We start from the raw sequence: 21,610 nt of genomic DNA on the forward strand, positions 1-21,610 counted from the left end.
CACCTGCAACAACCATCCTGAACTGTAACCCGCATCAGAAAGAAACTTCTGTCGTGTGTGCGCATTCGGTGTTGGGTCTACTTGTTACAGCAGTTTAGCCAACCCTAACTAATACCTTGATACAAGCTTGGGGGCTAACAGCTCAGGCTTTGGGGTCAGGGACACCACTTAGGATGATTTGTGTGATCTTGGGAGGTCACCGAACTGCTCTGAAACTCAGTTCCTTCATCAGTGTGAGAATCAAAAGAGAAAAAGACGACAAACTCAGTTCTGTGCCTAAGTAAAGAAGGAGCTCAGTCCTTGGTTCCAAGGGTTCCATCCGGAAGCACAGCTACATCCTGCCCTTCCTTGGATTTTGGACATGTTTGCCTAAGCTAGGTCGAGCTAGGTCTCCAACCCTTGCAAACATGAGGGCTGACTAATACCACACCGCTCCAGACATTCATGTCTTCCCCCAACCCAACCCCTGGGCGGAGGTGGTCCAGACCGGGCAAACCCAGAGAGAGGCTAGCTCTCCCCTAGTCAGGCTTAGGATGGAGCCAGTGGCCAGTAACTGACCCGATCTCCTCTACACCTTAGTGGCGGTACCAGGTCCAGAAACCAGGTTGACCCCAAAGCAGCCTGTGCCAAGACGTGGCCCCCTCCCAGTGCTCACTCAGGTCAGGCTGTGTTGTTTTCCTGGATGGAGAAGTCACCAGCAGGCAGTGGTCAGCGGGCTGTGCCCAGGCTGAGAACATTTCCCAGATCAGATGGCATCTCTGGCAGGCCTTCAAAGCCAGCAGAGGTCAAGTGGTGCCCAAGAGGCCAAGAGGCCCAGTATGGTGGGGATGGTCAAGAGTCCCGATGCACAAGGCATCCCAGTGCCCTCCTCATTTGCCAACTGTCCACCACCTGAGGGTCCCGGAGCAGGGACAGGCTGGACCAGTCCAGGCAGACACCCTGGGCCAGAGCGGGGCTCACACACACACACACATGCACACACACAGAGCCACACACGTAAATGCATGTACACACAAATAGCTGTGTTCACATATCACACATAGAGATACACTCCTATTAAACTCAGTGCCTTCCACTAGCACAACAGGCAACAGGGCCATGGTATGGTGTGGAAGAAATCCTGGAGTCTGATCCCAGATTCTTTTTGCATGTTTCCAAAGACAAAGATATTTGACCAAACCCTTCAGTCACATCCCCCACAGGGTCCCTGCCTGCCTGCAAACCCCACGAAACCAGCTCCATGCAGATGACCCCTCAGACCCTTCCTCACTCGGACCCCAAGGATCCACCACGGTTGTGGCAGAAAGATCTAGGTCTGTAACAACAAGACACTGATGGTCTTGAGCCAGATTTCCTAGAAGCAGAGCTGCAAATGGACTTGGGCATTTGTGGGTTCTTAAGGGAAGGCTCTCAAGAGAAGGGAAGTGAAGGCCACAAGGAGCAGAACGGGGAGGAAGCAAGAGAACCGGCCTCGCCTTGGTGTGACTCCCCCCCCGCCTCTCTCCCCGCCCCGGGAGCCCTTTCTCACAGACTGCGCCACCATGAGTCAGGGGCCAGCAACCCCTATTGCTATATCGGTTAGTCACTGGAGCATGGCATCCCCTCCAGGGTGAGGTGGCTCCCATCTGAAGAGGACAATTCTCTGGAACAGGGCCCAGCTGTGAGCTCATAGCACCCCACGCTCCCAGTAGCTAGGGAAAGGTGGCCAGGTAAAGGGGAGCTGGGCTCTAACTAGGGTCTGCACTCGAGTAGACCAGTGAAATTGTCTGAGGACCTGAAAGGAAGAGGAGAATCTGTCTCTCCCCAGGGATGATTTCTCAGATATTGAACACCTGTCATGACATGGGCACGGACCAATCAGCCCCAATGGCTGGCTGTAAAACATGGTCACAGCTACACCAGCGGATACCAGCCGAATGCCATCCCTCTGCGAAGGAATGATACCACGCAGCAAGCCCCGTAGTGGTTGTTCTGGAAGCATCACTTGCCCGAATCCTCAGAAGCGCCCTGCACTGCAACCATCATCCCCGTTTTACTACAGAACAGCCTAAGACTCAGGCACATGAGGTAGCTCAGCCAAAATCAAACAGCCCAGGAAGTAACAGACACAGGACTTGCACTCGCATCTGGCTGGCTCTAAAGCCAGTAAAAATTTCTACCCTGCCTCACTGGCTTGAAAGAGATTTAAAAGGAAAGCAAGCAAAAAGGAGCCCTGCCTCCAAGATACGTGAGGGTCCCTCAGAGATGCTGGGATCATGATTTTATTATGTTCAGAGGGGAGTGAAAGGGGCAGGAAACAAGCAATGTGTGATCTCCTGTCATGTCAAGAGACGTTCTTTTCAGAGAAATGTACACTTCGCAGAATCAATAGGCTCCGAAGCCTCAGAAAGCCAATGAAGACATACAGCCCTGACCCCTGCACATGGGAGCTCTGTTACGACAGACAGGAGAAATTAAACTGAATCATCTGGAGCAAGTAGGTTGTAAACATTCAATATTAATGATCCATGTCAGTCCCAAAGAACCTTGGGCTTTGCCTAGCTGTGTGCGCTCTTTTTAAAAGACCGACTTGTCCCGAGATGGGGATTCCTCGCCCTTCCCTGCTTAGGGATGACAGAACCTGGGTCTCCTCTGCAGGACCAGACAGACAGTAAATATTTTGTGGGCCATCCGATCTCTGTTGCAATGACTCAGTTCTGCAGTTGTCACTCAGAAGTAGCCACAGACAATACAGAAGTGAATGAGCACGGCTGTGTTCCAATAAAACTTTATTGACAAAAACGGGTGGCCAAATGGATTTGACCCTCAGGCTCTAGCTTGCTAACCCCTGCCTCTCTTTTCCTTGGCAATTTCGGGGACACCAATGCATGCAGTCTTCATGCTGGGCCATTTCCTGACTTTGGTTTTTTGTCTCTTACTTCGGGGTCATTGGCTATGGGAGGGTCAGGTGACAGAGCTTAGATGGCATGATACAAATTCATGCTCACAAACTAAACCAGGTAACACAAGTACTAGGTCCAGCATATGACACTGCTAGTGTTCGTATGCATTTTTTTCTTCAGTTAAGACGGCAGAAGAGATGATTTATTGTACACGTGTTACATTCAGCCACAAATGAAAACAGAATTAGTCCCAAGAGTCACGGGTCCTGGGCAAAGGACCAAAAGGGACTGTTTTGGCATGAGCAAGGTGGGTGTCTCAAAGGTGGTCATTGCAGGGAGCCTGGGTGGCTCAGTTGATTAAAGCATCTGACTCTTGATCTCAGCTCAGGTCTTGATCTCAGGGTCAATCAAGCCCCACATTGGGCTCCACGCTGGGCATGGAGCCTACTTAAAAAAAAAGGGGGGGGTGGTCATTGCCTTCAGATGATGATGGATGTTGTTGATCCATTGAATCAAGTTCTAGAAACTAAGCATGCAGTCCAACAATTTGTCCCAGCGTCCCTGCCCCTGGGCCTTTCCTTATTTCTGCTTCTGTAGCACAAGCTAGTGCTTTATTTGGACCTCTGCCTCCTCTCTCTTCTTTCTCAATTCAGCCTGTGCATTCGCTTCTTCCTCCACTTGGCCCTCATGGTGTGGAGGTTTCCAAGAGATGGCGCTAAGGCTGGGAGCTCAACTTTTTTTTTTTTAATAAATGTTTAAACTTTTCATTTTACAATGGTTTTAGGAAAATGGTGAAGATAGCACAGAATTCCCGTGTGCCTCACATATCGATGCATTATTATTATTATTAACTAAAGTGCCTATTTATTCAGACTTTCTTAGTTTTTACCTAATGTCCTTTTCTTTTCTATGCCAGGATACCACATTGATGACCTTGACACTTTTGGGGAATACTGGTCAGGTATTTTGTTAGAATGTCCCTCGACTGGGATTTGTCTGTTATTTTTATCGTTAGATGAGACTTGTGTATTTTGAGGAGAAAGATCCCAGAGGAATCTCATTGACATCACTTCGTATCAAGGGTATGCACTCCCAAGATGACTTACAGCAGTTGACCTTGACCTTGACCTTGACCACTTGGCTGAGGTGGTGTCAGTTTTCTTCACTACGAAGTGTTCTTTGTCCCTCTTTTTCACACGGTCCCTTTGGAAGAAGCCATTACAAGAAGTCAACACTTGAGGAGTGGGGGTTATCCTCCATTTCCTGGAGGGTGGAGGAGCTACATAAATTTGGAATTCTATTACAAGACAGATTTGTCTCTTCTCTATCATTTATTTACTTCTTCATTTATTTATATCAATACGGAATCATAGGTACTTATTTTATACTTTGGATTATAATCCAATGCTACTTTATCTTGTGTTCAGACTGTTCCAGCTTTGACCATTGGGAGCTCATTCAGTTGGCTCTTGTGTCCCTGGGACATACCGCCATCAATGTGGCGTTTTGGGGGCACCTGGGTGGCTCAGTTGGTTAAGTGTCTGCCTTCAGCTGGGGTCATGGTCTCAGAGTCCTGGGATCAAGCCCCGCGTCAGGGAGCCTGCTTCTCCCTCTCCCTCTGCCTGCCGCTCCCCCTGCTTGTGCTCTCCCTCTCTCTGTCAGCCGAAAGAGCAGGGAACTAAACTATGTGTACACACATATGTATAAATATTTCTACGTGCAACCATCTGTATATATGAAGGTAAACATGAGCTCATACAGTGTCTCCAACTCTGATCCATTCCCACATGGATCATTCTAGCTCTCTCTTTGTAGCCTGTCACCTTCTACTCCAACAGTGAGAAACCTACCTCCCGCCATCCGCCATCCACTTATTTGTTTAATTGCAGTATACATGTATGGTACGTTGACTATTCAACCATTTTTGACCTATAAAAATGGCAGTTTCATATGGCTCATCCTAAAGAGAAGACAAGCATGAGTTGCTGACATGGTCTCCATATGAGTCCATGTGGATTGATCATGACCAGTAGTATTACTAATGAGTACTCATTCATTCATCACTAAGTGGATGGAGCACCAACCACTTGCACGCTACCCTCTCCTGGATTTAACCCCCGTCAGGGGCCACTTGCTCTTGGTTTCCTTGGCAGTTCCTTCCTCCTGCCCATCCTCTAAAGATTAAACTATCCCAGGGCATGGCCTCTTTGCTGTTCCTCAAACTCATGAAGCTCATTTCCTCTTCATGGCCTTTCCAATTACAGACCCCTGCACCTGAGCAACTCTTCCTGCAGATCGTGGCATACCTGACTCCTTCTCTTCTTCAGAACTCAGCTTAAAGCTCACCTCCTCAGAGTGGCCTTCCCTGATACCAGTCACCCTCTATCACATCACCTGTTCCACTTTAAAAACACTTATCATTATCCAAGAAATTTCATTTACTTGTTCATTGCCCCTCCCTTCCATCAGCCTTATCCTTCAGGAGAGGTGAGGCCTGGTTGCTCTTTCTCACCCTTAAATCCCCAGTACACAGAGCAGTGCCAGGCCCAGGCTAGATGCTCAGTTAATACATGAACAACTTAATGACTCCCCCTAATGATCAAACTTTACAAAGCACCCACCAGACTAGAAGTCAACAAGCCTTTCCTTGAAAGGACTAGATAGTAAGGATTTTAGGCTTTGTAGGCCATACTAATCTTTGCCACAACCACTCACTTCTGCCATTGTAGCCATGGACAGTCTGTAAATGAACACGGATGGCTGTGTTCCCATGACACTTTATTTGCAAACACAGGTGGAAAAGCAGATGTGGCCCCAGGGCTATAGTTGGCAGGCCCCTGCACTCAACCAATCCAAGTCTTAGAGCTCATCTTCAGATGTGAACAGATCTTTGTTTGCCACTATAATTGAGTATGAGTCATCACTTAGGTGAGGCACTCTTGCAAGTGTAAAAGGAAAGAAGCATTTTTAGTAGGCAGAAAAATGTTCTTTCTCCCTATTCCTGTCCACCCCAGCCTAGGAAAAGGAGGCAAGAGAGGCCCATCCCAACTCTGACCACTCAGCGGCTGTTGGCCACCTCTTTCTCTCAGCTCGAAGAGCCATCACAGGGTGAAAATGCACAGCTGTGGGCCTCCTTCCCCTTGCCAACGGCTTGCCTGCAGAGACTAGACAGGCGGGGGCGGCCAGCAGTCTCCGGAGGCCTGTATTCTGCACAGATCTGGGGACCACTTGTTCTAACGCATTCATCTGTTTTACAAAATCTTCAAATTCCAAAAAGCAAATGCAAGGGAGGGTGCTGTTTTCCTCTACACAGTGGAACAGTGAAAAAAAAATTCATCCATCCAAAAGGATATGAAAACAGGTGGCATCTTAAATGACCCCAGGTGTCCATTATAGCAGGAGTGCAGTTAAAATGTTCATTGTTGGGGCACCTGGGTGGCTCAGTCAGTTAAGCGTCTGCCTTCGGCTCAGGTCACGGTCCCAGGGTCCTGGGATCGAGCCCCGCACCGGGCTCCCTGCTCAGCGGGAAGCCTGCTTCTCCCTCTCCGACTCCCCCTGGTTGTGCTCCTTCTCTCGCTGTGTCTCTCTGTCAAATACATAACATCTTAAAAAAAAAAAATGTTAATGATCTAACCACGATCCCACCGTTGTATCACGCTTCATGATACACTGAGAAGCAGGGAGGGGAGAGGTCACATCCTACCCTCCCCCACTCCACCAAGTTCCAGGGTTGGAAAGGAGCCTCCTGGCCTAGCACACAGTAAGTCCACAGTTGGATGAATTTCTCCCTCCTCTATGTCATGATAAGGTCTCGGTCATTTTGCTAATGAAAAGATAAAGCCCAAAATCGTGGGTGACTTCAACCAGGCCTTGTCATCAAGTCTTAAAGAAAGTGGAGCTGACTTCTCTTGGTTTTGCTCATGCAACACCTCCTACTCTGGGAAATGCAGCATCCCGGTCGTGGTGGCTGCCAATGGCATGATGTAGGCATGGCTCAGGTCTGCCAGGCCCCAGCGATTCTGTAATTTACCGCTTCCCCAGCACTGACACATGTTGCCTCAAGATGAAGGTCTCTTTCGGTAGGGCCTACAAATCGGGATGATGTCAGGCCTGACACTCCTGGGTGTCTGTCTTCTAAAGATGCACGACAGATCGGCAGAAGCCAAAGGCTAGTTTCCCAGACTCCACTCACCGTTAACTGTTGTCCTGGGTTCGACTCCCAGCTCTGCCACTTAATAGCTGTGAGATCTTTGAGTCTGTGTCCTCCTCTGTAAAATGGGACTGAAACACATATGCTTCACAAGGTCACGACGATCCAACGAACCATGCACGCGGTGCCCTGCACATGGTGGCCACTCAAGGAAGGTGCGTCTTTCCTGCTGGTGCTCTTCCCCCAGAACGGCAATCGCTTACCTCGGCCTACTCTCACGAATCTTCTTTCCTCATAGGAAGACCATTCAGAGTTAACACAGGACTGCCTCCTCCCTCTGCCCACCTGCAGCAGCCAGCCCCTCCCCCTCCAGCGCACCTTCAGCCCTTCCCATGCCCCCACGCCCAACAGTCCTCCTGGCTGGTGGCTTGACCACATTCAAAACAAGAAAACCCGCAAGAGCCAAGGGAAGCCAGCACTTGAGAATGACACTTCCCTGAAGGTCTTTGGGGCTGTCCTCAGTGAAGTTTTACGGCCGCTTCAATAAGCAAAAATGTGCAAGCAGTGGAAGTGAAGAACCCACCGTTTCGGATACTTAAAAAGTTTCCCAGGGTAAAAAAAAATATTTCTCGGGGAAATCTGGTCCCATTCAAAATCCTCTAACACCATTAACCTGTCCTCCTCCCAGGGGGAATCAGAGAAATTCTCTCCCGAGAGTGCCCGAATATGAGAAAATTACAGACAAGAGAGTAAGCCCACCTTTCAAACGAACTGAGGAACGCATCCACTTTCTCCCCCCACCGGGAGCAGAGCCCTTTAAGGGCGTGGGCACAACCCCGGGTGACCCGCGGCCAGTGGCGGGGGAACACTGCCACTTACCGGCAGTAGCCGGAACTGGCTGGAACGTAGTGACATTTAGTAGTGTCTTCCACAAACTCTTCACCTTTACACCATGTCAATAAAAAGCCCCATTAACATTTAAAAGGGATGTCTCTGGGTGTCCACTTGGAATAGGAGTTAGAAAACACCCCAAGAATTGGATTATGTAGCTCATCTGTCCCAGACCTCCGAGAGCTGACTTCCTGCATTGGCAAGCGGCACGTAACAAGACCTTGCGTGCTCCTTCCTCTCTCCATTCCCTATCCTTCCGGACTTAAACAGCACGTCCAGGAAGCCCTCTGTAAACACTCAGGGGGATCAGACCCCTGCTCTGTGCCCCCTTGAGCTTGAGCTTCCTCTGCCAAGAGGCCCGCAGGCCACCACATGGTCCTTGTCCCCTAAGCGGCTGGTCTTCCACTCAGTGATGGGTGCACTCCGTGAAGACAGGCGCCGTGTGCCTACAGATCCATGCGTGCATGCACTCGTTCACTCCTTACACATGCTCAGTACACGCTAACAGCTAGGGATCCAACAAGAAAGGAAGCAGATGTGGTCTCGGCCTGAGTGTCACTGGCTGCCCCCACCCTCACATCCCCAGGGTACTCAGCAAATGCTGGGACTTCCTGTGGATCCCTTACGCAAATGCGCGGGCTTCAACTTCACCCATCCCACAGATGCATTTTGTTCGGTTTGTGTGGTTTTTGTTTTTTTTTTTAATAAATTGAATTGATCACGAACACTTAAAACTTCGGTTTCACCCAAAATGTTGTCTTTCTGGCTTCGCTACACACACGTTCCAACAGAGCCCGGGTGAGCTGGAGCCCAGACGCTCCGCCTCCTTTAGACTGGGTGGGCACTTGCCTCATGTCACCACAAATCCTTCCCTCCCCTGTTCTCCTACCGCTGAGACCAAAGACGGCTGCCGTGGGCCACCTCCCCCTTGCTGAGGACTTTCTTGCGCCTGCCCTTCCCTCAGGACCTGCGGGACCCCTGCTTTACGGCAACGTCATGGAAGAGATACATCCGAGATGCACTACAACACACACATGAATGGGAGACTTTATTTTTACCTCCTCACAAACCCTCCTAGTAGTAGTTACAGGTTGTGCGGTTTCCAGCAGGGATCACAGACGCAGAGGGAAGTTAAGGGACAAGGCAACTCCGACAGGCCCTTCATGAGCAGACCGAAAACCTGTAGTTTACTGGAATTCTTGCAAACCGAATGCTGAAGATTAAGAGATACATTCTCACACCACTAGCACAGCTTAAATACTTTTTGACAAAAAATAATAATAATAAATTATCTTCAACTCAGAAAATAAATCGTGCTCAGCAGAGTGACAGGAGGGTCTATTCATGGCATTGCACCGAGGGGCTGGGGAGCGGGGGTGGAAGGCAGGCCCGGGCAGAAAGCTCGTGCTGAGCTCAGTCAAATGCACCCTTGACGCCAAGGGCGGGTGGTGGCCCCTTGGCGGTGGCCTGTCCTGACTGAGATTCACCTGCCCCTCTTCCTCCTCACGTCCGCCTTGTCTTCTGTTTCTTGGCTTGTCTCTTTGCATCTTCTGGGCCGCTATTGTCAGAGGCTGTCTGGCCAAGAGCTCGGACGCCCTGCAGTCGACTTGTCAACTGCAACAGCAAGGGAATGAGCTAGAGAGAGAGAGAGAGAGAGAGAGAGAGTGAGAAAAGGGGATGCCAGGAGAACACCTGCGCAGAGGGACACTGGAGCCTCACATCTCCGTATACCTCCTTCTTCTGCCAGGCCACCACCCAGGTTCAAGACAAAGCTGAGACCTTTGCACTGGGGAGGGTCGGGAGAGAGAGGGCAACTGAGGATTAGGGAAGATGTCATAAGAGGTTAATGGCCTTGAAAGGAGGCCTGGGATTTGACAAAGTACAGCACCCTTTCTTGATAAAAACCCTCAACAAAGTAGGGATGGAGGGAACATACCGCAACATCATAAAAGCCACACATAAAAGACCCACAGCTGATATCACCCTCACTGGGGAAAAACCGAGAGCTTTTCCTCTACGGGCAGGAACAAGACAGGGATGTCCACTCTCACCACTTTTATTCAACATGGTACTGGAACCCTTAGCCACAGCAATCAGACCACAAAAAGAAAAAAAGGCATCCAAATCGGCAAAGAAGTCAAACTTACACTATTCGCAGATGACTTGATACTCTATGTAGAAAACCTGAAAGACTCCACCACAAAATTGCTAGAACAGATACACGAATTCAGTAAAGTCAAAGGATACAAAATCAATGTACAGAGGTCTGTTACACTTCTATATGCCAATAATGAAGCAGCAGAAAGAGAAATCAAGGCATCTATTCCATTTACAATTGTACCAAAACCCATAAGACATCTAGAAATAAACCTAAACAAAGAGATAAAAGACCTGTACCCTGAAAACTGTAAAACACTTACAAAAGAAACTGAAGATGACAGAAAGAAATGGAAAAACTTTCCATGCTCATGGATTGGAAAAACAAATTATTGTGAAAATGTCTATACTACCTAGAGCAATCTACACATTCAATGCAATCCCTATCAAAATACCAGCCACTTTTTTCAAAGAAACGGAACAAATAAGCCTAAAATTCGTATGGAACCAGAAAAGACCCCGAATAGCCAGAGGAATGTTGAAAAAGAAAAGCAAAGCTGGCGGCATCACAATTCCGGACTTCCAGCTCTATTACAAAGCTGTCATCATCAAGACAGTATGGTACTGGCACAAAAACAGACACACATATCAATGGGACAGAACAGAGAGCCCAGAAACGGACCCTCAACTCTATGGTCAACTCATCTTCGACTAAACAGGAAAGAATATCCAATGGAAAAAAGACAGCCTCTTCAACAAATGGTGTTGGGAAAATTGGACAGCCACATACAGAAGAATGGAACTGGACCATTTCCCTACACCATATACAAAAATAGACTTGAAATGGATGAAAGACCTAAATGTGAGACAGGAATCCATCAAAATCCTTGAGGAGAACACAGGCAGCAACCTCTTCAACCTCGGCTGCAGCAATTTCTTGCTAGACATATCTCCAGAGACAAGGGAAACAAAAGCAAAAATGAACCAGTGGGACTTCCTCAGGATAAAAAGATTTTGCACAGGGCACCTGGGTGGCTCAGCTGGTTAAGCGACTGCCTTCAGCTCAGGTCATGATCCTGGAGTCCCAGGATCAAGTCCCACATCGGGCTTCCTGCTTAGCAGGGAGTCTGCTTCTCCCTCTGACCGCCCCCCCTTGTGTTCTCTCTCTCTCTCTCTCTCATTCTCTCTCTCTCAAAAAAAAAAAAAAAATTTTAAAAAAAAAAAAAAAAGATTTTGCATAGCAAAGGAAACAGTCAACAAAACTAAAAGCCAGCCTACAGAATGGGAGAAGATATTTGCAAATGACTTATCTGCTAAAGGGTCAGTATCCAAAAATCCATGAAGAACTTATCAAACTGAACACCCAAAAAACAAATGATTCAGTTAAGAAATGGGAAAAAGACATGAATAGACATTTTTCCAAAGAAGACATACAAATGGCCAACAGACGCATAAAAAGATGCTCGACACCACTCATCATCAGGGAAATACAAATCAAAACTACAATTAGATATCACACAGACATCTGTCTCACACCAGACAAATGGCTAAAATTAACATAGGAGCCAACAGGTGTTGGCGAGGATGCAGAGAAAGGGGAACCCTCCTACACTGTTGGTGGGAATGCAAGCTGGTGCAACCACTCTGGAGAACGGTATGGAGGGTCCTCAAGAAGTTAAAAATAGAGCTACCCTATGATCGAGCAATTGCATTACTAGGTATTTACCCAAAGGATAAAAGAAACACTGATTTGGAGGAGTACAAGCACCCTGAGGTTTATAGCAGCATTATTAATAGCCAAATTATGGAAGCAGCCCAAGTGTCCATCAACTGATGGATGGATAAAGAAGATGTGGGTTGTGTATACATATCTATATCTATTGATATCTATAGACTTATCTATATAGATATGTATACACAACAGAACACTACTCAGCCATCAAAAAGAATGAAATCTTGCCATTTGCAACGACATGGATGGATCTAGAGAATATAAGGCTAAACGAAGTAAATCAGAGAAAGACCAGTACCGTATGATTTCACTCATATGTGGAATTTAAGAAACAAAACAGATGCACATGGGGGGAAAAAGAGAGGCAAACCAGGGAACAGACTCTTAACTGTGGAGGACACACTGAGGGTTGCTGGCGGGGAGGTGGCGGGAGGGGAGGATGGGTGGAACATATGATGGGGATTAAGGAAGCACCTGTGATGAGCACTGGGTGTTGTCTCTAAGTGATGAATCACTAAATTCTACACTTGAAACTAATATTACACTACATATTAACTAACTAGAATTTAAATAAAAACCTGAAACATTAAAAAAGAATAATAAAAAGTTAAAAATTAAAAAAAAAAAAAAGGCAGAAAGCAAGCAATCTGGGGCACAGGACTTGAGGCCTTTGCAGTCGCTTCCGGCCCTGCAGTGTGCTAACTTCTGGAACAGGGGACATGCCCCAGCTGTGCGGAGGGCGCCCCCGGCACATGGCACTGTCTCACCAGGCCTCTGGGTTTCCTACCTTATCATGGTTGTAGCCGGCCAACAGGACAAGCAGCGTCAGAGGCAGGGCGATGTAGGACCCCTGCGCGATGTCTTGCTCAGGTAGTTTCCTCTGTGGACACCAAGAGCACCGCTTTACCAGCTCTCCGCTCCCCGCCACCCACCACCCTGCCGCCCACCTGGCCCAATCTGGCCCCCCACGTGACCCAGCCCTTGCTCTCCACGGGCAGCGAGGGCAGTGACCTGGATACATTTTCAGGTGAATCCTCTGCTACCCAAACTCTCCCGGCTTGCTCTCTGCCGCTCTGGGGCAGCCCGAGGCCGGTAACCGGGCATGTTTCCTCTCCTACCTGAGGGGAGCAAGTGCTGTGGAAAGCAGACCCCGTGGCTGAGGAGGGCCTCCTCGGGCCGAGTCCCAGCCACACACAGGGGCTCTTTCCTACAATGGAGTACAGGGAACACGCCATGCTAGGCTCAGGTGCACAGTGACCAAGGACATGGTCCCAGAGATCAGCCCCGGTGAGGAGAGGAGGCAGGCTGCTGCTTGTGTCCCAGTGGCCATTTGCCCCTTCTTCCAACAGAACCCCCAACCTTCATCTGGACCATCAGACTACACGCACTTCCCGGCCTCCCTTGCGGCTGGGACAGCCACGGAATTCTGGCCAAGGCTACATGAACACAAGTGTTTAGTAACACATCCAGGCTGTTCCCTAAAAGGACAGTGGTGTGTGTTCCCCTCCTGCCGGCCAGGCGTGCCATCTATGAGAAGGGGGAGGTGCTACGGGATGACAAAGCCCCAAGGGGGGGACTGGGTCCCCGATACCTTGGAGCTTCCATACCATCCCTGGACTGCTCGGTCCTCGATGCTGACAGACGACAGAAACTTCCAGCTTCCTAAAGCCCCTGAGATGCTGGGTCTCTGTACTAGCCAACAAACCTGCACCCTAGCTCACTCCACCCGCACAAAGGAAACAAATAAATGGAAACTTTCAGAAAATGATAGAACAAGGGGACAGAGCACCAGTTCTCAAAGTATTGTCTGGGAACTCCCCTTCAGGAGATTTTTTAAGGTGAAAATATTTTCATGACAATGCTAAGATAGCATGTGTCTTTTTCGCTCTCATTCTCTCATAAGTGAACGGTGGACTTTTCCAGAAGCTACGTGTGATGACGTCGTCACTCTTACAGCTAACGGAATATAATAAATAAAGATAGATTACACACATATAAACTAAAGCTCTCTCAGACTCTCAGCAACTTTGAACAGGGTAACGGGGTCCTCCAACCAAAGCATCTGAGAGCATCTCGGCGGGAGAAGGGCTATGGGGCCATTTTACCCGAGACGGTTGAGGCAGAATGGGATGGTCTCTTAAAAATGAAAGAATCAGGGTGGAAACAGATTTCCACCTCCCACTGCCTACATGTCTTGGGTCCCAGCACATTCTCCCCAGAAGTAAATAGTTAATGGGGACGCTGCAGAGGGATGAAGACAATGAGGCTCACGTCTTGGGTCTGGCCGCGTGACCTTGGGCAATCACGGGAAGCCTCGGTTCATTCACTATTAAGTGGCGCTGATCCGAATGGCACCCACTGCAGGGGAATGTGAGGTTCAACGAGATTAGCTACGTAAAGTGCCAAGCAGCGCATCAAATACGGAGTAAAAAAAATCAATGATATGGTTCTGGGTTTGCATGTCAACAGAAGAGTAAAGCGGAATGCTCATAAATGCACAACGCTGAGCCACCCATCAGGAGGCTGTAGTGTTCTAGAAACCACTTGATGTGAGACGAACCACCGCATTCCACTGATTAACTGCGTGGAGGTGGCTTATTCTCTCTGAGCTTCCATCAAGTGCAAGGAATGGCACGTCCCCACAAGGTCTGTTGTGGGGATCAGCAGCGGATCCCCTGCACGGCAGGGGTGGGCACGCTCTGCACTTGTCACTTGGCACCCTGGTCTCACATGCAACGAAGTGACAGACGCATTCCTGGCAGCAGCTATGGGGCGTGGTGGCTGCTTGGCCGCCACCCAGCAGCGTGTCTCTTCCCGCCACCAGCTGGGAAGTGTCCCAAGTGTCTCCCTGGATCCAGATTGGCGGGGGACGGGGGGGGGGGAGGGAATGTTGCAGACGGCCACCACCGGTGCCCTTTATGGGGACCCTCTGGTCTCGCTGGGCTGGCAATGTGCCTCCACGCAGGGACAGATGGTCCCTACATGCTCATCTCTTTGGCACCTTCTAACCAGGTCTCCACCCTGAGCAACGAGGAAAGTGCTTCCTTCTGGAGTCATCAGAAAAACTCTACTTCAGGTAAAATCATTATTTGCCAAGTCACTGAGCACAAGCCCCTCGTCAGAGATGCGCAGAAAGCAGAAGAGCGGTGTTCAAATCCTAGCTCTGCTGTGCATGAGCTGGTGACCTAGATGGCTCAGTCTCTCCTTGGGTCTTATCTCTAGATGACGGAAAATAATTCCTACCTACCTCTCATCTAGGATGGTGTTTGAAAAGGACAAAATGGTAACTTGATTGCATGTGGGAAAGATAAATTTGGAACTATTCTTCACACCCTACACCAGGAAGGACCCCAAATGGATAGAGATGGAAATGTACAAAAGGAAACCATACATGTACCAGAGGAAAAAGAAACTCCTCTAAAAACTGGGAGTGGGGGAGACTTTCCGAACTACGACTCAAAATTCAGAAGCAATGAGGAAAAGACAGACACATTTAACATGAAAAGTAAATGTTTGCATAATCAAAATGAAAAAACAAATTGGGAAAAATAGGTACAACATATACCACAAAGGGTGAGAATCCCTCCTACACAAAGGGCTTCCAAAACAGATGAAAAAGACCAACAAACTAGAAAAAAGCCAACAGTTCCCAGAAAGGGAACACAAAAATGGTTCTTAACCACGTGGAAGGATGACAGCTACGTGGAGATGCCATTTCTCATCCACCAGTCTGCAAACACTCTTTAATCTGACCACATACTCTGTTGGGGAAAAGGGTGCTCCCATACATTGCTGGTGGGAATGCAAATAGGACACCCCCTGGAGGGCAAGTGGCCCCGTCCAGCAAGATTCCAGATGCACTGACCCTGTGACCCAGCAACTCTACCTCTCAGCATCTATTCCAAAGATGGACTGACAAGCATTCAAACACACGCATGCACAAGGCCGATCACTAACAGGTTATTTGTAATAGCAGAAAATCAGCAATAATGCGAATGTCCATCCAGCAGGGCTAACTGAACATACTACGGAACAGCCACGGAGAGGAGTGCTATATAACACAGCTGTTCCAAAGGAACAAGGAGTGGCTAAATATACTCCTCTGCACAAGTTATCTTTTTAAAAAAATAGAATTCTGACTCTTCACGCTGAAAAGGCCTACAAGAGTGACCAATGCAATAGCTCAGAGGCCAGACTTCTGTTTTATTGTAGATCCGTGGGCTCTACTCTCACTACCTACCGAGTTCAGAACCGGCAGGTGTGAGGTTGGGCCCTGCAGCCCATTTTTGTGGCTGCTGTGTGTTTAATCCTCAGGTGATTCTACTGCACACCAGCTCTGGGAGCACTGATCTAAATATTCATCTCATGAATGTGTGCTTTGTTTGTTCTGGTGTTTTTTCGTCTGTTTGGTACAGGATCCAATGAGGTCTACTTATTGCAAGCGGCTGATAAAACGAGCTAGTTTCACGGTGGCTCAGTTGGTTAAGTGTCTGCCTTCGGCTCGGGTCATGATCTCGGGGTCCTGGGATCGAGCCCCGCATTGGGCTCTCTGCTCAGTGGGGAGCCTGCTCCTCCCTCTTGCTCTGCCGCTCCCCCTTCTCGTGCTCTCTCTCAAATAAATGAATAAAATCTTTTTTTAAAAAATTTTAAAAATAGTAACTATAATAAAATTTTTTTAAATGAGCAACTTTCTTTTCATCTACAGGTATCGCCCCCGTGTGGATTTTTTTTCTCTCTTGCAATCTGTCAAATAAATCAGGTTCCAGGTTAATGTCCCACAGTTTCCCGCAACCTACACTTTGTTGACTATATCCCTGCAGCATCCTTTATATGCTCTTGTGTCCTATTTCCTGTAAACTGGCACCAGTTTCTAGAAGTTCGGGCAGGTCAGCTGTCCCGTGCCTCCCGCTGAAGGACCACAACACCCCCAATCACGACATAGTGGTGACCCTTCTCCCAAAAAGTCACACCTGAGCCACTGACCTACACACATCCCCTCCCCTCTTTGATAGCTCCCTCCTCAAAGGGAACTGAAGGCATCAGCACTCTCAAAAGTAGAAAAGCATCTAGGGAAATCCAGAATGCAAAAGGGACCCGGAGTTGGGGGACCTCAAACAGCTGTCCTCCCTCCACTAATAACCTGGAGCACAGGTTGTGCGGTTTTCCTTCTCTCGTCCCCCCAATGGGTTGTTTCTAAACTCCCCCTTTTCCTTACCGTGGGATTAAAAATCAGGGTGATGTGTTTATGGTAGCCCACTGCCGTGAAAGAAACCTGAGGCAAGACGTAGTCATACTGGGATCTGGGGAGCGTGGAGTCCAACAGCACAACGTAGTTCTGTGCGCAAGCAAGAAGACGTTACTTTTATAAAGGACTTTATGCTTTTAAAGAAATCCCCAGGTCTACGCATGCAAACCAAGGTCGCTAACTTCAGAACAGGAAGCTCAGTGGGCTGTTCCATCAGTGACAGCCGTGTGTCCCCAGCATCTCGGAGACAGCGTCTTCCGACAAAGCTTTCAAAGTCTGCAGAACTTTTGTATGAGCATGTTCAACGGCGACATAATTGTGGTCCTTTGAGGATCCCACTTTATGAAATACAGAAAGTTATTACGAGCCACTTCTGATGAGGGAGATACATGATCCAACTGAGAAAGACTGCTTTCAATCCAAAATGAGGTTGACTTTTAAGGGAGGACACTTAAGTGGCCCGTTAGCTGGCAAGTTCTAAGAACACAGCATCTCTGGAACCGTCCAGAGCCCCAACGGTATGCTAGGCACCATGAGCACTGCACGAGGCAGACACCTGCTCTGCTCTAAGTCATGGTCAAGGTCGGGTTTACTGCTCCCATCTCAGAGCAGGCAGTGAGCCCAGGTGGAGTCTGACCCCAAGCCCATGCTGTTTCTGCAGAGCCGTGCTGCCTACGGCAGCCCCTGCAAAGGGCGTCTCGAGAAATGGGGAGCGACTCCAAACGTCCATCGCAACCTATTTCATTATTTTACAGCCATTTCATGCCCCAAAAGGGCCATAGTTTATCATCCCTGGGGCAGGTGGTAAGAAGCCGGGACAGGGAACATCTTATGTAGGTGCACTACTGACAAACACATGCCAGGCCCACCAGGAAAGAATCGAGTTCTTTGCAAAGTTTGCTCTCACCTTGACACCTAAAATAGCTTGCTCTGTCCAAATACAACTGATAATAAACATTCTACAATCAGTAAAGGGTGTCCACCATTAAGGGCTTGGTTAAATAAATCACAGCATTTCCTGTATTAGAGACTATTGTGCAACCAAGAAAAACCACGTTATAAAGGTTTAAGGATGGGGAAAAGATTTCGGATATATTCTTCATTGAAAAGTACAGGCTATAAAACAATGTACAGAAGAATCCTAGGCTTGCATTATTAAAATAAATACATGTGTATACTTACATTTACACACACACAAGCACACACAGTGAAAAAAGACCAAAGGATACCCGTCAGCACGTGAACAGGGGTTATTTCTAGATGATGGGATTGTATCTGATTTCCACCCCCCCAAAAAAATCTCCTGCCATGGATGTGTATTACTTTTGCAAAGAGATAAAGAACCAATTAAGAACACATAAACCCTACAGAGCCCAACCTTGATTCAGAGAGCATGTCAACCGTTTCCGCAAAGAGGTATTGGGCGGGGGGTGAGAAAACTCTTTCCTTAAACTCTGAAGTGGAGTTATTCAGATGAAGACACGGCTAGAAGGCAGCCCGGGTGTTAGTTACCTGGCCATCCCTGAGCAGGGGTGGAAAGTGGAAGAAGAGGGACTGGCCCAGGGAAACCGTCTGGATTGGGTTGTCAAGATTTTCACTTTTGTAAAGCTTTACCTGGAGAGCAGAAAACAAAGCAGGGTGTGCTTTCGAAATTAAAACACAATAAACATTTCATTTCAAACACTTCATTTCTTCCTCGGGATGGGGGAGGGGGGGGGGGGGGGGGGGGGGGGGGGGGAGGAGAAGGATCTTTGGGAACACGGATGTTTGAAAGAGAAACAACCTGCCCCCAGCCGGAATACATAATGCATTCCTCCATTGCCTGAGACTCACAATTCCACGACCTGCATAGAAATGTTAAGATTTTAAAATCGATTCCAGCAACTTAAGTTAATGCTCAAGATGGTAACAGTTAGGGCGCCTGGGTGGCTCAGTCGGTTAAGCGACTGCCTTCGGCTCAGGTCATGATCCCGGAGTCCCGGGATCGAGTCCCGCATCGGGCTTCCTGCTCAGCGGGGAGTCTGCTTCTCTCTCTGACCCTCTTCCCTCTCGCGCTCTCTACCTCTCATTCTCTCTCAAATAAATAAATAAAATCTTTAAAAAAAAAAAAAGATGGTAACAGTTAGTATAATGATAATATTAAAAGGAACAGCTTATACTATAGCTGTGAATGCCAGGCAAGCAACAGGCACTTCGTCCATACGTCATCACCAACCCTGGCTCTGAACTGGCACCATCATTACCCATAGCGAGGCCCCAAGCCTCCACCACCTAAAGTTGCACAATTTATATGTGGTGGCGCCTGGGGCTCAACCCACGTCACTGAGGGTCTGGCCCACCTGGCATGGCCTCTCCATATGCTGTACCTTCAACTCCACGAGTATTCCTTAAGCTCAAAACACATTCCCCTTTTGCATTTGGTTGTCCAGGCTGCTGCCAGGAGCAGTTCAGTCCTGTAATTCTAGCCTTTCCCTTTGGCCTGTTCTCATTCTGACTACCACAAGCAACGGGACAGGCGAAGGAGGTACAGTCCTGGATGCCACAGGAGAAAGCCAGTCACCCTCCCCAGGGCCCAAGCTGACACTTGTATGTAGAACACGCAAGTCACGAGGCATTTTCCTAAAACGAAAGTCACAGACGGGAGGCCAGTGGGCCACATCCAAGACCACACATGCGTTCTTGTGCCCTATACGATGTTCAGAGCCGATCTGAATTCACTGACCATGTTTAAAAACCAGGTGATTTCAAGTAACTCTAACTTCCAGCTTCTCTGGAAAGTTGGGAAATGATCCCAACCCTGGGCCAGGATTCCAACAGGACAACAATCACGTGGCGACGACGAGGGGGCGCTATTCCCTCCCGTCTGCTGCAGGTTGCCCCACAGCCCACCCAGCACGCTCTGCTCGGGCCCTGCCCGCCCAGTCCCCACAGGCAACAACACGCTTGTAAACCTGGAAGGAAGAGCGAGTTCAGAGGGGAGTTAAACCCTCAGCGCACATTCTCAGCCAAGTCAAACGTGTCATCGTGTATAAAATTACAAGCGCCTCTGAAAAACACACTCCCGTGGCGATTCACGGACACTTTTCAAGAGGGATGCTAGAGCAGGGTATAAACATTTCATTAACTGCAGACAAGGAGATTTGGTTAGAACCTGAAGAGATCTTGAGAGGTCACTGAGTCCCAGCTCCCGAATTTCACAGAGGAAACCCTGGTCCTCAAGATGGAGTGACTGACTGCCCGTGGCAGCGGGGTGAGCAGGACACTGGTCAGACTGCCCGACTCCCGGTCCCCTGCCCATCGCCCCCACCCTGGACAGAATTTTAAAAGCTACAAGGCACTCTGCCTTAAAATTACCTTTCCGCTTTAGATTCTAGGTTGTATGGAGCATTCGTTAGGCTGCAACCACAATGCTTCCAAAGACTTATTTCTGAGCTAGACAGAGAGTTATCTGAAAGTATGAAGCCTTTCCCTTCTGGGCCGTCAGCAACCACTCTCCCAGATACACGCCGGGATCTCTCCCTCAGCCCTCAGCACTTCCCGGTCTGTCCGCGCCCAAGCGAGCGCTGGGCAGGCCCGCGTACCCCGCTCCTACTCTTCTCAGAGCTGAAAAGACCACACTTTCACCGTAAAAAAACTGGCCTTACCCATAATGTAGGGAGATACTCGGAGGAAGTGATCACGTTTCCACTTAAATCAAACTGATTGATCTGCCGGAAAACTATGATGCTTACATCATCAATGTCGTTATTGCCGACCTAGAAAGAGACCAGGAACAACGTTGGTGGCGAGGAAGCTGGAAGCAGAGCTTCTACTCTAGGTGGTGATGTCCTAGGCGCTGTTTCATAGCAAACTTCACCTCTTCAGCAGTCCAAGTCCAAGGGCACAAATTGGTGGTAAGGAGGTGGGCTACGGCTGGTCCAAGACACGTTTTGTTTGACTAGCACAGAATGTTTTCTTTCTAAAATTCCATTATTTGACAACAATTTAAAGAGAAATTTCACACACACCAAAAGCCAGACTTTCCAGCCTCTTGAGGAAGAAAGAGATGTGTTTGCCTGGCAGCCATCAGCAGGGGCTGAGGCAGAGCCGCCCCACAGGTGGGTGTGTGCCCTTCCGTCTGTCCCTTTTTCCCTATCTGCCAGGCCGTGGTCCCCAGGACTGTCCATGACGCTGGCCTTGGCCACCATGGCAGGGAAACATGGGATTGTAAGATGCCGCCCTCACAGCCATTTAAAATGCCAGATGCCATAAAGACATCAAGAAAACCCACTTCTCAGCCAGGTGGTCCTAAACGGCCCACCCCTCTCCTGACCCCTCATAACCTTCATGCCTAATGCCACCTAATCAAGCCACCAAGAGGCAGCACCCGCCCCCCTCGCCCCTCCCCGCCCCCGTCCCACCCAAACCCTCCAGTCTAGCAAATGAGTTACTCCGTGGGAGAAAAGCTTCCCTTCAAATGATTCCCGGGCTCCTCCCCGTGACCTGGAGGGAGAGCTGCCTCTTTACGGATCAATTAGCTAAGTCGTGATCCAGAATATCAAGAGACTCCACCCCCCCAGTGGAAAAAAACAAGGTCATCTGGATATAAGAAAATCGGGTGGCCCTGCCACCAA

The 21,610-nt window shown here is 48.7% G+C and overlaps 1 protein-coding gene across 1 annotated transcript in view; it reads right to left on the bottom strand.

Moving 5' to 3' along the window:
- Positions 1–8,952: 8,952 nt before the first annotated feature.
- LOC112811441 (BOS complex subunit NOMO1) overlaps positions 8,953–21,610 on the bottom strand; it is a 54,499-nt gene continuing 41,841 nt past the window's right edge. Inside the window, exons 27-31 of the mRNA XM_025855523.2 lie at positions 20,642–20,752; positions 18,510–18,611; positions 16,968–17,087; positions 12,540–12,632; positions 8,953–9,558 (exon numbers count right to left, since the gene is read on the bottom strand). Coding sequence (XP_025711308.2) covers positions 9,427–9,558; positions 12,540–12,632; positions 16,968–17,087; positions 18,510–18,611; positions 20,642–20,752 — 558 coding nt within the window. The 3' untranslated portion in view covers positions 8,953–9,426. The remainder of the gene's footprint in view (positions 9,559–12,539; positions 12,633–16,967; positions 17,088–18,509; positions 18,612–20,641; positions 20,753–21,610) is intronic.

Source organism: Callorhinus ursinus, unplaced genomic scaffold, assembly GCF_003265705.2.
Source record: "Callorhinus ursinus isolate GAN/ISIS: 27379988/994484 unplaced genomic scaffold, GSC_fseal_2.0 scaffold13, whole genome shotgun sequence".
Taxonomy (NCBI): Eukaryota; Metazoa; Chordata; class Mammalia; order Carnivora; family Otariidae; genus Callorhinus; species Callorhinus ursinus.